Here is an 11,503-nt window from a genome sequence, read left to right as displayed (position 1 = left end):
AAAAAAAAAACATATATATGTACCTGAAAAATAAAGCAATAACAAATTTCAAATTGTCTGTCGGAGACAATTTGATTTTTGATTTTTGGTTAAATTTAAATCAATGTTTTTGCTCCTTTTTTCTACGTAAGTGAATTAACTTTAACTGCAAAATCGTGTGATTGTATTAATCTTCATTTTTTGGGGGACAAAAAAGATATATATAAAAAACTATCAGTGAGTTATCCATAGTTCAACAAAAACCATAACAGTCTTTAATATTAAAATAATAATAATAATATTTACATATGATTTAGCATTATTCTGATTCTCTTAGAATACAGTTCTTCCTGGACCGTATTATAATATTAAACCAATACATTTTCACCAATTTCAAGTGAAAAAAACACCAAACCTATATTATTTTTATTTTCCCGCAAGAATGAGCAGCAATAAAGAGGTATACAACATTACAATGAAAATGGCTTACAATGCCATCATTGAATAAATTACTGAGTAAATGTCATGGAATAGTACTGTGTACATTGCAGTGCCAATTTTTATTAGTGTATTATTAATTATGTTCATAGTAACCGTTGCTAACTATAGCCTACTCCTACATCATATACGAATTCTCATCACAAATCATTCACTCATCTCATCATTCTCAAAAAGAATTGACTACTTTTAGCTAAAAACTGTTTACATCACCGGTACAAAACTGCAGTTTAACCCGTATATTTAGGAAAACTTTCTAACTTTCCAACAGTCACCCCTTGTCTTCTCAATAACAGAAAGAGGGTGTTCAACTGTGACCAGTCTAGATCGGCCTCATTTGGTCTAGGCCTCTGTCAATAACAATATATTCATTTGTTTGAAACTTTATTTTCTTAAATTTTCGTCGTTCGTTCACGTTATTCTTCATTTAGTAGTCGTAAATCATGTCAATGCCGTTTCATGGCCCACCCCACACCCCCTCGCTATCCTAGCAGAATCGTATTTTAATTAACAAATTGATTCGGTCATGGTGTTTTTCCATTTCGTTTTTCTTTCTTTCTTTTCTTTTTTTTTTGCTGGCTCAGTTCCATAAAGCCCTAAAGCCATGTTACGGAAAAAGGATCACTGTTGTTGTGCTGTGACAATAATACCCTGAAAACTAGAGCATGAACCAGACAGTGCCAAATTCTGGGGGAGATGGGAGTGACAGATGCGAACATCTAGAAAAAAACTCAATCCGCACGGAACAGATCGTGGTAATGATCAAATGGCATGTTTCCAATTCAAATGAAAAACCGGATACCGTATGTAGTAGGCCTACATAAAAAAAAGTACATAATTTTAGTTTAGGAAAATATCTACAAAAAAATTGTACTTTATCAGACCTACGCCCATGCTGCCACGGTTTTCCTAACCAGTGAACAGCAAAAAAAATAAAATAAAAATACATTTTTTAAATATTTGTTCTATTAATTGCATAAAGCAATCAGTAATAATATGCGTTCTTGTTTGCGTTCATCCGTTAAGATAGGCTACTCTGTATTCATGCTTTAAACCATACCTTGTTGATTGGATTTTTAAGACCACCACCCCCCCCCCCCCCCCCTTCCCAGTATTTTACAAAATAATAGCTATGCGCTTACTCTAATTATTTATCCTACCTAGCCACCTACGCTAATAAATTTACGCTATAAAGTATAACAATAATGATATATAAAGGCCCGTCCGTATCGATAAACCTATATTTGTAGCCTAGCCTATAGGCCTTTATCATGGATTCCTAAACGGATATGATGTTAATAAAATTAATTTATTCATGGAACGCAAAACGGATAAAAGAGAAGATCCAAAAATTACATTGCGCAATGGAAAATAACCGCTTATTTAAATAATCCTACGTTATTTTTGGACTCTGTGGGAACTTTCCCTATTATTAATTATTATGCATAATTAGTTACAACGTAGTATGACGTCAAAGGGTATTTGAAAAGCACTGATTGGTGAATGGTGATGTAATGTCACACAGCCAATAAAAATGGCCGAAAGCTAAATTGCAGAGAATAAACCAATGAAAATCCGTCCCTCGACACATTCGTCTACAGATCGTCGAAGAGAGAAGCACGTATAGTTGATAACAGAATATTTTCGGATAATCACGTTCTTCTGGATTGAAAATATGGATGCTTCATTATTTGAAGTCTCAAATAATTGTTTGAGCTATCTAGATTCACCTGAAAGCTTGTATTCAAGTCAAGGTGCGTTTGTAAAAAATGGCTTGCCTTGTTGTTGGCCGCCATTTTTATGTTTGTCTCTTATCGATCTGATCACGGGATCGAATGATGGCGGATTGATATTTGCAAGTTATAAACTAGTTTTATTTTGTCAATTAAACTCATTTAGAATTAAACAGAATGCTCTAATTTTGAGTAAATTATATCGTGTGAATTGTTTGTTATTTCTTCAACAATTTTAGGATGTTTTACATAAGGTTATTAATGCTTGAAAAAAAGTAGTTCAATAAATACGATTACCTCCGAGTAGTAGTAAAATGTCGTCCCTAGGGCGTGTCCTTATCACGTGGCTATGCAATCGCGCGCATCATCGAGGCATGTGGAAATAATATACAGTATTTGTGCAGCTGTCCTATACTGTACCCTACTGTATGTACCTAGCTATATGTATCTCTATGATACTAGTGTCTCAGCCTAACTGGTTTTGTAAACATTTCTAGGCCTAGATATTTTTATTATATAAGGTTGTGGCCTCTAGGCCTAGTACTAAATAAAAGCCAGGTAAATGGTGTCACGTTTGTCGGTTTGATTAATCCTTTTTTTAAATGTTGGTCCGGACAATGTCAATGATTCACCAGTTCTAAATTAAGTAGAGGTCTAGCTAGTTAGATAGTAGGCCTAGTCTCCCCTTCGAAAGAACATTTATTAATTTGTTATTAATATTAATTACAGTTTTAATATTTGAAAATAATTTTGCACATTTATTGGAATATTAACACAAAAGATAAATAATTGTGACAATGGGAAGAAAGAAGACTTATTAATATAAACATTTTTTTTAAAATTTAGATGGAACTGAAAAGATGAAAGAAAACAGGTTTTTCCCACAGACTAACACAAAGGATAATTGTAAGTCAACAAATTTTCAAAGTTCAATAGAATTATTTGATGATAGTAGCTTATTTATAATTTTTTTAATGAATATTTTCTGTAGTTTATAAATCAAAAATTGACTTTATATTTTTCAATTCTACTTAGATTCTTCATTACTGGATGTAGTTGGTATGGGTGAATCTGTTATGATCGATTCGTTCCCACAGAATGCGATTGGTTCTCCTTATCAGGAGAGCAACATATCATTTGATGAACTATCAAACTCTCCCGAGAGTTTTCATCCTGCAACGCCGATGAGCACTACAGAATCAGACATGTCGTCAGACTCGATTCCTCACAGTCCTGCACTAGAACTTCTCGATGAAGACACTGTGCAGTCTATTGTGTCGATGCTTGGAGAGTCTCTCAGCCCAATCTCACCAACAAACAAACGACCATTTCAGATTTTTGAGCAGACACCTGTACCATCAAAAAAGGCCAGAGTGCAGTCTCCAACAATAAGCCCTAAATCTGAAACAAAGTTCAACTTTACACAGTCTCAGACTGGGTTCAGAGAGGATTCGAAAGCAGCCTCCATTGTAGCCAGCCTAGCTGCAAAGTTATCTGCATCAAATGAAAACGCGCAAGAAACCAAAAAGTAATTAATATATTATATTGAATTAATCGATATTAGTAAATAAACTTATAACAAGTGTACAGCATTTTAAATACAGTTAGTAGAAATGAATAATAGGACAACTCAGCACATCTTGACAGTTTGAACACTAATACTTTACATACATTTTGTTCTTTTATCTCCCATTAGCTTGTTATTACCATCAAAGTTAAAGCAGAAGAAGTTACCAAACTTGAACTTCTGCCCACCAAGCAAAGAAGATAAAATAGAGTTAAGCATCACATGTCAGCCTGAGAAACAACACAGAGCAAGATACTTAACAGAGGGAAGCAGAGGTTGTGTAAAAGATGAAAGTCAGCTGGATTACCCATCATTAAAGGTAAGATTGATACATTCAGCAAGTTTCACAAAACAAAGAATACATGTTAAAGTTAAACATGTATCACATGTGATGCCTCTATCATGGTCTTAACTTATACAGGTGCCACATATGATATACAGTATTAACATTGTGTTACAGAATGTGCTTATAATGTTGGAAATGCAGTAAATAAAGAACTAAATATATTTTTTTTCTTTTAGCTGACTGGATGTGTGCAGCCAGTAACCTTACAAGTGTTTGTTGGCACAGATCATCAGAAAGTAAAGCCACATGGTTACTACCAGGCATGTAAGGTGTACGGCAGGACAACAACACCATGTACAGAGGAAGATGTCAGCGGCACAACGGTAATTGAAATTCCATGGGAGCCCAGTGATGACAAAATGGAGATTTTGTAAGTACAATAAACATGTGACTGGGCTAGGTAATTGGTAGCTGTATTGTTTGTTAAACCATGCAGCTAGGCCTTCTGATCAAGGCTATTATTTTGCCTAGTATGATTTGTACTATATAAAGCAAGGAAGGTCAAACAAAAGTGAATAGAGAATATCTTGGTGGCAAGCAGGCATGACAAGCAAGGCATTTGCTTTATACCTGAACTATGGCAAAAACCCATAGATCTGTGGCTTGCCCTTGGGCACATTATCAGTAAAAACAAACTTCTTTTTGCTGAATAAAATAAAAAATCTAACTCAACATTAATTTGAAATTGTTTTTGCAGTGTTGATTGTGTTGGCATTTTGAAGTTGAGGAATGCTGATGTGGAAAAGCGAATCGGTCTTGCAAGGTGCAAGAGGAAGAGTACAAATGTTCGATTAGTATTCCGTGTGAACATTCCCAGACCCAACGGCAGCATTTTGACACTGCAAGTTGCATCCAGGTCCATCTCATGTAGTAAGTAAAGTGACTCTTTTATATTATAATTTGTTAGTTGACTTGTAACTTGAAATATTACTTTACACAATAACCAGGAGTGAGAATAGTTAAACGCCCAAAAAGATTTTGAGTTCCATCCATTTAAATCAATGATAATATTTTTTTTCTAGCCCAACCTTTGGGACACCCAGAAATCACAAAAAGAAGCTGCAGTAGCTGTTCAGTAAAGGGGGGTGAAGATCTGTTCATCATTGGCAAAAATTTCATCAACAAGACGACGGAGGTAAAAATCCAGGAAAGGCATCCAAATGGAACGGTAATGTGGGAAGGCGATTGCAAGATTGACAAATCATTATTTCACGGAGTAAGTAAAGTTTTATTCCATACTAGAATTAGAACTTGGCTTTGCCTTCTCTATTTTAAGTGTGTCCGTCACATTATTTGGTTGCAATGTATTATAAAAATGTTTTTGTTTTGCTTAGACCCACATTGTTTGCAGCATACCACCGTATAAAGACCAGGATGTAGAACATGACGTAGAGACCGTAATGTTGGTAACGAGTGGGCCGGGTAAATGCAGTGAGCTGCATTCTTTTACATATACACCGCTTCCAGGTAAGACTATCGTTTCTATGACTTGATTGTTTGGTTGTGGTTTGAGTTGTGGTCACCAGGGGATGTACCTGTTGGTGCCAAACAGACCTTGGTACCTAATGACGCTAATCTGGCTAAAAGGAACAACATTTTGCATAAACTATTTGTCTGGCGTGCCTCAATGATCTAAATTTATTTTAAATCTATAAAACAATTATAATTGATAAAATTACTATTCTACAAACAGATCAATATATTTGGGTGGGAACTTTCAAATTTAATTCAAAAGTGTCAAACCAAGTTAAATTTAATCTGTATAAGAAGAGCATCAACGGGTCTCTCTGTTTCTGCTGAAATACTTTAAAATGTATGTTTTGGTAAGGTACATGTAAATAGCCAAAAAATCTAACAAATAATTTATCAAATGTTGCTTAAATATTAATTTCAATTAACAAGAAATTGAAAAACAAAAAGTAAAACCAAGTGAATTAATAACTATTCAAAATAAAAGAGATTTTTATGAGTTTATATGTACTTTACCAAATAAAAAATATATTTAAAAAACTGTATGTTCATTACAAATTTCAATTGGTTGGAAAATGATGTGCCAATGTACCAAATTGATATCATATAGTAATTAATTGAATACATTGCACGCATATAAATACAGCATGCAATTAACAAATTCAGGTGATTGTGATTGCATGCCATAAATGTAAAATGAACTGCGTAGTTTTAAAATATATTTTTCTATGTATTCAGCAGATTCGTGTGATCTGAGATTTTGATTTTTAACATAACATAAAGTTTGTTAAAAAAAGATGACCATGCCTCAAATGCATAGTAGAAATCTGAAATCGTTAATACAATTAAAAATATTAATTAATTTATAATTCAAGATTTACTGTCTGTTAGTAAACTTGTTAGTAAACTGCCTTGGTTAAAAAAAGGACCGTGTCGCAGAAATAATTGTTGAATTTTAATTTAAACTGGATTTCCGATTTGAACTGCATTTTAGACATTGTTTATACTATATATGTCATGACAAGTTAAAGCCACTGTTGTATGTACCAAATTTAGTTAAATAAATAATTCAATTTTTTGGATCATATTGAATTTTCTAGAATACAATACAATGGCTTTTTCTTTATTGAAATGTATTTTGAGGGAGCTTTTGTTTGTCCTATTTGAAAAAGAAAATCTACTGAAATTTAACATTAAATTTAAGAGAACAATTGGCTAGTAAAAGTAAAAGTAATTAATAGATAAGTGAATTAGTAATATAACCAAATTTGAATTTAAATGTTGAAAGTTTCAGTAAGTTTTTAGTTTCAAATTACAAGTCCCTAAAGTCTCTAGAAAAGTTAAAACTGGCAAATAGTATAGCAGCTAGAAGTGAAGTATTTTTATACAGCATTGATTCACAATGTTATAACCTTCAAATGTTTGTACCTCAATAAATCACTATACTACAAAATTATACTATAAATTTGTATTTATTTGTAATAATTTAGTTTGAATGTTCAAATTTGATAGGAATACAAATTTATTCAAGTGCCAGGTTGGAACTTTTCTAGAAACTTAACATTTTTTGTTACCGATTATTTATGCTCCGTTCCCCGGGTCGGTGTCCTTTTTCTCCAGTGGGACGGGTCAATAGATTTACAGCAAAATTTGTTTTTCTTCAGATGTCAAAACCAAATGGACGCTTTTGCACACTTTGTGCAGTGTAAGCGCAGCACTGGCACGTTAACATGCTTTGAAGGCTGTTAACGTTCGTCATGTTCCTGCGGATTTATGGTAGTACATCGGCAACTGTTACTAGAGTACAGTACCGTCAATCTTTTATATTTGAAATCAAACCTCAATTCTTGATTCTATGCCTGCAAGGTGTAAAAATCCAATTGTAACTACAATATAAATGATAAGAAATAATTGAGTCAAATTTACAGTTTCCAGTGTGGTAAACTGTGTCTAAAAAGCAACTAAAAATGATGTTCACCCTATATAAGCTGTTTGGCTTAGGTGAATTTATTGTACGAGCCAGATTAAACTCAATTCTTAATGGATTTGTCAGATGATAATTTGGAAGTGATTTCTTGGCTCTCCATTAATCTATGTCTCCATACACATTCTACTTCAGATAACATTTATTAGCCACTATTATTATAAATTAGTAATGCTTTTTTGCAAACCGGTTTTTCATTGTTATTGCAACTTTTAAAAACATTAAAACGTTTAGCAATATATGTTTGTATTAGTTTAAGTTGTTTAACCCATGACGTTTTTCCCCCAGGAAAGGTACGGACTTGCTGCCTGGAAGTCTGCAAACAACTTTTCAATTTATTTCAGAATCATGAAGATTGAAGAATCCTGGTGTTCCCACGACGGATTGACAGACTTCAGACTGCTTTCAACTGTTGGGTCATTAATTTCTAATTGAATACAATTTTTAAAATTCAAATTTATAATTCACTATAAATTCCACTTTCACCACAATTTTATGAAAAACACTTCCAATTATATGAACAAATTTTAAACAGAGAAGTATTATATTTATTTAATATTATAGTACAATATTTTGTCTTTTGAATATCTTGGATAACACTTACCGTAATATTTTAAACCATATTTGTTTTCAAACATGCTTTTGCCCAATTCTGGAAACTGGACTCGCAATGATTAACGATTTCAGAACTATTTATCTTTGAGATAAAATATTCTCTGACTTTAATTTATCACAAGTTAAGTAAATAGTTATACAAGCGTTTATCAAAGAATAGAGACCAGGCGAAGGAGGAAAGGCATAATTAAAATTTCATGTCAAATAATATTCGAAAACAAACATGTTTTTATAAAAAAATGTTGTGGGGAAAGTGAAGTGAATTTGACGTTGACGGCACAGACTGGACGTGATTGTTATTATCCACAGCCCTTGTTGCTGTCTGTTGATTGTGAACATTTTAATCTCACTTGTTACATTTTGTATCCACAGAAAATGAACGACAGACGCATAAGCTTAGTTCTCGTCCGTCAGTAACGCAGTCGTTGAACTGTTCTATTGGTGAGTATTTAAAATCTCAATTATAAGATCAATATTAAGCCCCTTTAAAATACAATTTTATTTCCTACCAACATCCACCAAGGGCAAATATCTGTATAAACAGACTACAATATAAATACATAATAGAAACAATTGTAAATAATTATATTTTTTCTATTATGTATTTATTTTGTTATTGTCTGTTAATGCAGATATCTGCCCTTGATGGCATTGGTAGCTAATAAAATAAAATTGAATTAAAAAAATAGATTTAGAATTCACTTAATATAATAGCATTTACTAAATATAATAGAATTCAAATTATGCCCAGTTTCAGTGGCAATTGTTCCTGTGTGTTCCAGTGTTAACTACAAGTTCTGATTTCTTTTCCCCTTGAACAGGTTTTGACAAAGTTGCCAACAACTTATTACTGAATAATTCACTCAACGATTCACCAAGCCTTGCAAACGAGGAACCAGAGTTGCCAATCAGTTGCCCTGGAGTTGTCTCTAACAACCAGTCGGAAACAAAGAGCATTGAGTCACCATTTGAGTTAGCATTGTTCCAAGCTGCTCAGCTATACGTGGATCAAGAACAGAGCTTGATGAGCCAATTGCAGATAAATCAAGGTGTGTGCATGTGTATTGTACTTTGCTATAAGCTGTATGAAGCCCAATTGTTTATTTGAAGTGTAGTGATATTGTTAGCTGCATCTAAGGACCTGTAAATTCTTCATTATAAGGTCACACTTGAGGCCATTGCTACATAGGATGGAAATGTCACCCTTATATTCAAGAATTTACAGTGAATTATAGATGTATTTGTTGATTGAGATTGTGTTTTGTTGCATGATGAAAAGTGTTCTTTATATTAACGGCATATGGATGCGACCGGGTCGACGTCGGCAATCTCTGAAAAATCCCATTTCATAGCTATTTTAGTATTCTAAATACAGTACCATTTTAAACCAATTGTAGGCAATAATGGTGATTGTGAGAATGAAAAATTGTACGAAGGAATGATGGGCATAACCGGAGAATTGCAGAACAAGAAAATGAATTCTACCACAGACTTGATGAGTGTATCCTCAGATTTGAGTTGCCCTAATAAAGTAGACCTATATGATACCACCACCACAGGCCTGAAGGATATGGCTGAAGGGCTGAACTACCCCAGCAACATCATCAGTGTAACATCTGACTTGACATGCCCTACTAAACAATTTGATGGAAAATATGATGATCTCACTGGCCTATTTTGTGGCCAGTTGCTAGACGATGGTACAGTATAGAATTTCAAGTCTGTTTTAAAAAATGATCATTTTTTTCCCCCTCTGTTTCTATTTTCAGGGCATGCGGCTTGCTGGTATATTAACAGTGTATGAATGTTAGCTAAGGATGTGGTTTTATAAACCTACTTACAATTTTACTAACTCTGTTTTTTTTCTTTACTTTTACAGTGGCTGAGGTACTTGGGATTGGAACCACGCACTAATTCCACGAGGTATACACAAACTGTACATAATGTAAAAAAGAAATAATATATTGATAAACAAGAAATATTTTGCCATATATATACAACTTGTACATAATAGATAAATGTACATAATTGTAAATACAAATAGATATTTGTAATTGTTTTGTAAAAATATTTATATTCAGTGATGTCGAGTTTCACTCTAATCTGCATTGTGTTTATAGTTTCCTTTTTTAGAGGAAATCAATGTTGGAGTTTATTTTTAGCTCCATGTGTACCTTGATGTAACATAAGCAATTGTTCTGCTTATTAAAAGGATACTTGAAAATAATTAAGAATTTTGTAATCTACATAATGGAAATACAGTAGAATCCTTATTAAGTGGACACCTATCGGGACCTAGTTCCCTTTGCTGGGGATATCCCCTGAATAGGGATGGCCGTAGTGTTAAAGCAAACATCTTGTTTGTATCAAAGTGTCCCCTGAAAAGGAGTGTCCCCTGAAAAGGAGTGTCCCCTGAAAAGGAGTGTCCCCAGTGACAGGTTTGACTGTAGTAATTTGTTTGCATAAGTTTCAATATTCTAGATCAACAATTTTTGTTTAAATTTCTAATATTCAGGGTAGTGTACTTAACATTTGCCTGATTTATAATGCAATTGTAAATTAAATTGTTTCACATAATGTTGTAAAGTGATGGAATGATTATTACGTATGTTTCGTAGTACATCTTGCTCTGTTTGCTGCATTATTTGGAAAGTATAGTACGCACAGAATAAATAAGGTTCACACTTTTATTGCATTGTAAATGCTTACCCAGATAATTAGAGTAGCCTTTTCAACTATTGTACACCCTTTAATACCATCGGCATCAATTCAAGTCTTGCATTACACTTTCTAGCCTTCAATTACACATTTATCAGCCCTAACACATACCCGGACCTTAATCATTCTTTTCTAGCCCTTCTTCTCAAAGTTGATTTGTTATTTAATAAACAAGTATGTTTGCAGTATTATTCATAATCTGAATATTTATCCCCATTCCATGAAGTAGTTGCAGTACATTTGATTTGATGTGCCCTAATTTAGTATTATTTCTGGTACAAAGTTTTATCCCTTTTTGAATTCGTAGCATAAATCATGCAAGCACAATTTGTAATTCATTAAATGAAAAACTTGGTACATTATGACATTTGGCATGTTTAAAGTGATCAATGCCTGCTGACATTCGACATGTTTAACAGTGTTTAATGCATATCTCTCTTATTGCCAAAATGTACAGTATTTGCATAAATGATGTCTCGGTTTGGCCATATAAGATATGGATACTATAACAGACATTAGCAAGTAATCTGTTAAAAGATTTCTTTTATTGTAAAGTTTTTTTTTATTGCGATGATAAATAATAAAGAAAGAAA

At 33.2% G+C, this 11,503-nt stretch overlaps 1 protein-coding gene across 2 annotated transcripts; it reads left to right on the top strand.

Annotated features, from left to right (window-relative positions):
• The first annotated feature begins 2,051 nt into the window (after nucleotides 1–2,051).
• LOC144850634 (uncharacterized) lies at nucleotides 2,052–10,858 on the top strand. 2 transcript variants are annotated; one of them, XM_078707972.1, is made up of 12 exons: nucleotides 2,053–2,231; nucleotides 3,057–3,116; nucleotides 3,246–3,738; nucleotides 3,907–4,096; nucleotides 4,300–4,493; nucleotides 4,821–4,993; nucleotides 5,146–5,339; nucleotides 5,458–5,590; nucleotides 8,565–8,633; nucleotides 9,014–9,241; nucleotides 9,590–9,892; nucleotides 10,072–10,858. In XM_078707972.1, the coding sequence occupies exons 1-12, from the start codon at nucleotides 2,153–2,155 to the stop codon at nucleotides 10,104–10,106; spliced, it is 2,151 nt and encodes a 716-aa protein (XP_078564098.1). In that variant the 5' UTR covers nucleotides 2,053–2,152; the 3' UTR covers nucleotides 10,107–10,858. The 2 variants fall into 2 exon arrangements, with proteins under 2 accessions (XP_078564099.1, XP_078564098.1); XM_078707973.1 differs by lacking the exon at nucleotides 9,590–9,892 and having other exon boundaries at nucleotides 2,052–2,231.
• Nucleotides 10,859–11,503: the final 645 nt, after the last annotated feature.

This window comes from Antedon bifida, chromosome 8, assembly GCF_963402885.1.
Source record: "Antedon bifida chromosome 8, ecAntBifi1.1, whole genome shotgun sequence".
NCBI lineage: Eukaryota > Metazoa > Echinodermata > Crinoidea > Comatulida > Antedonidae > Antedon > Antedon bifida.
This window is presented reverse-complemented; position numbering and strand designations above follow the sequence as displayed.

What these genes read in the sequence shown, in the direction of transcription:
- LOC144850634 (XM_078707972.1), top strand. Translation starts at nt 2,153, where the DNA reads ATGGATGCTTCATTATTTGAAGTCTCAAATAATTGTTTGAGCTATCTA. An exon ending in GATGACAAAATGGAGATTTT is followed by an intron (nt 4,494 to 4,820) that starts GTAAGTACAATA and finishes TTGTTTTTGCAG; the next exon opens with TGTTGATTGTGTTGGCATTT. An exon ending in GTCGTTGAACTGTTCTATTG is followed by an intron (nt 8,634 to 9,013) that starts GTGAGTATTTAA and finishes CCCCTTGAACAG; the next exon opens with GTTTTGACAAAGTTGCCAAC.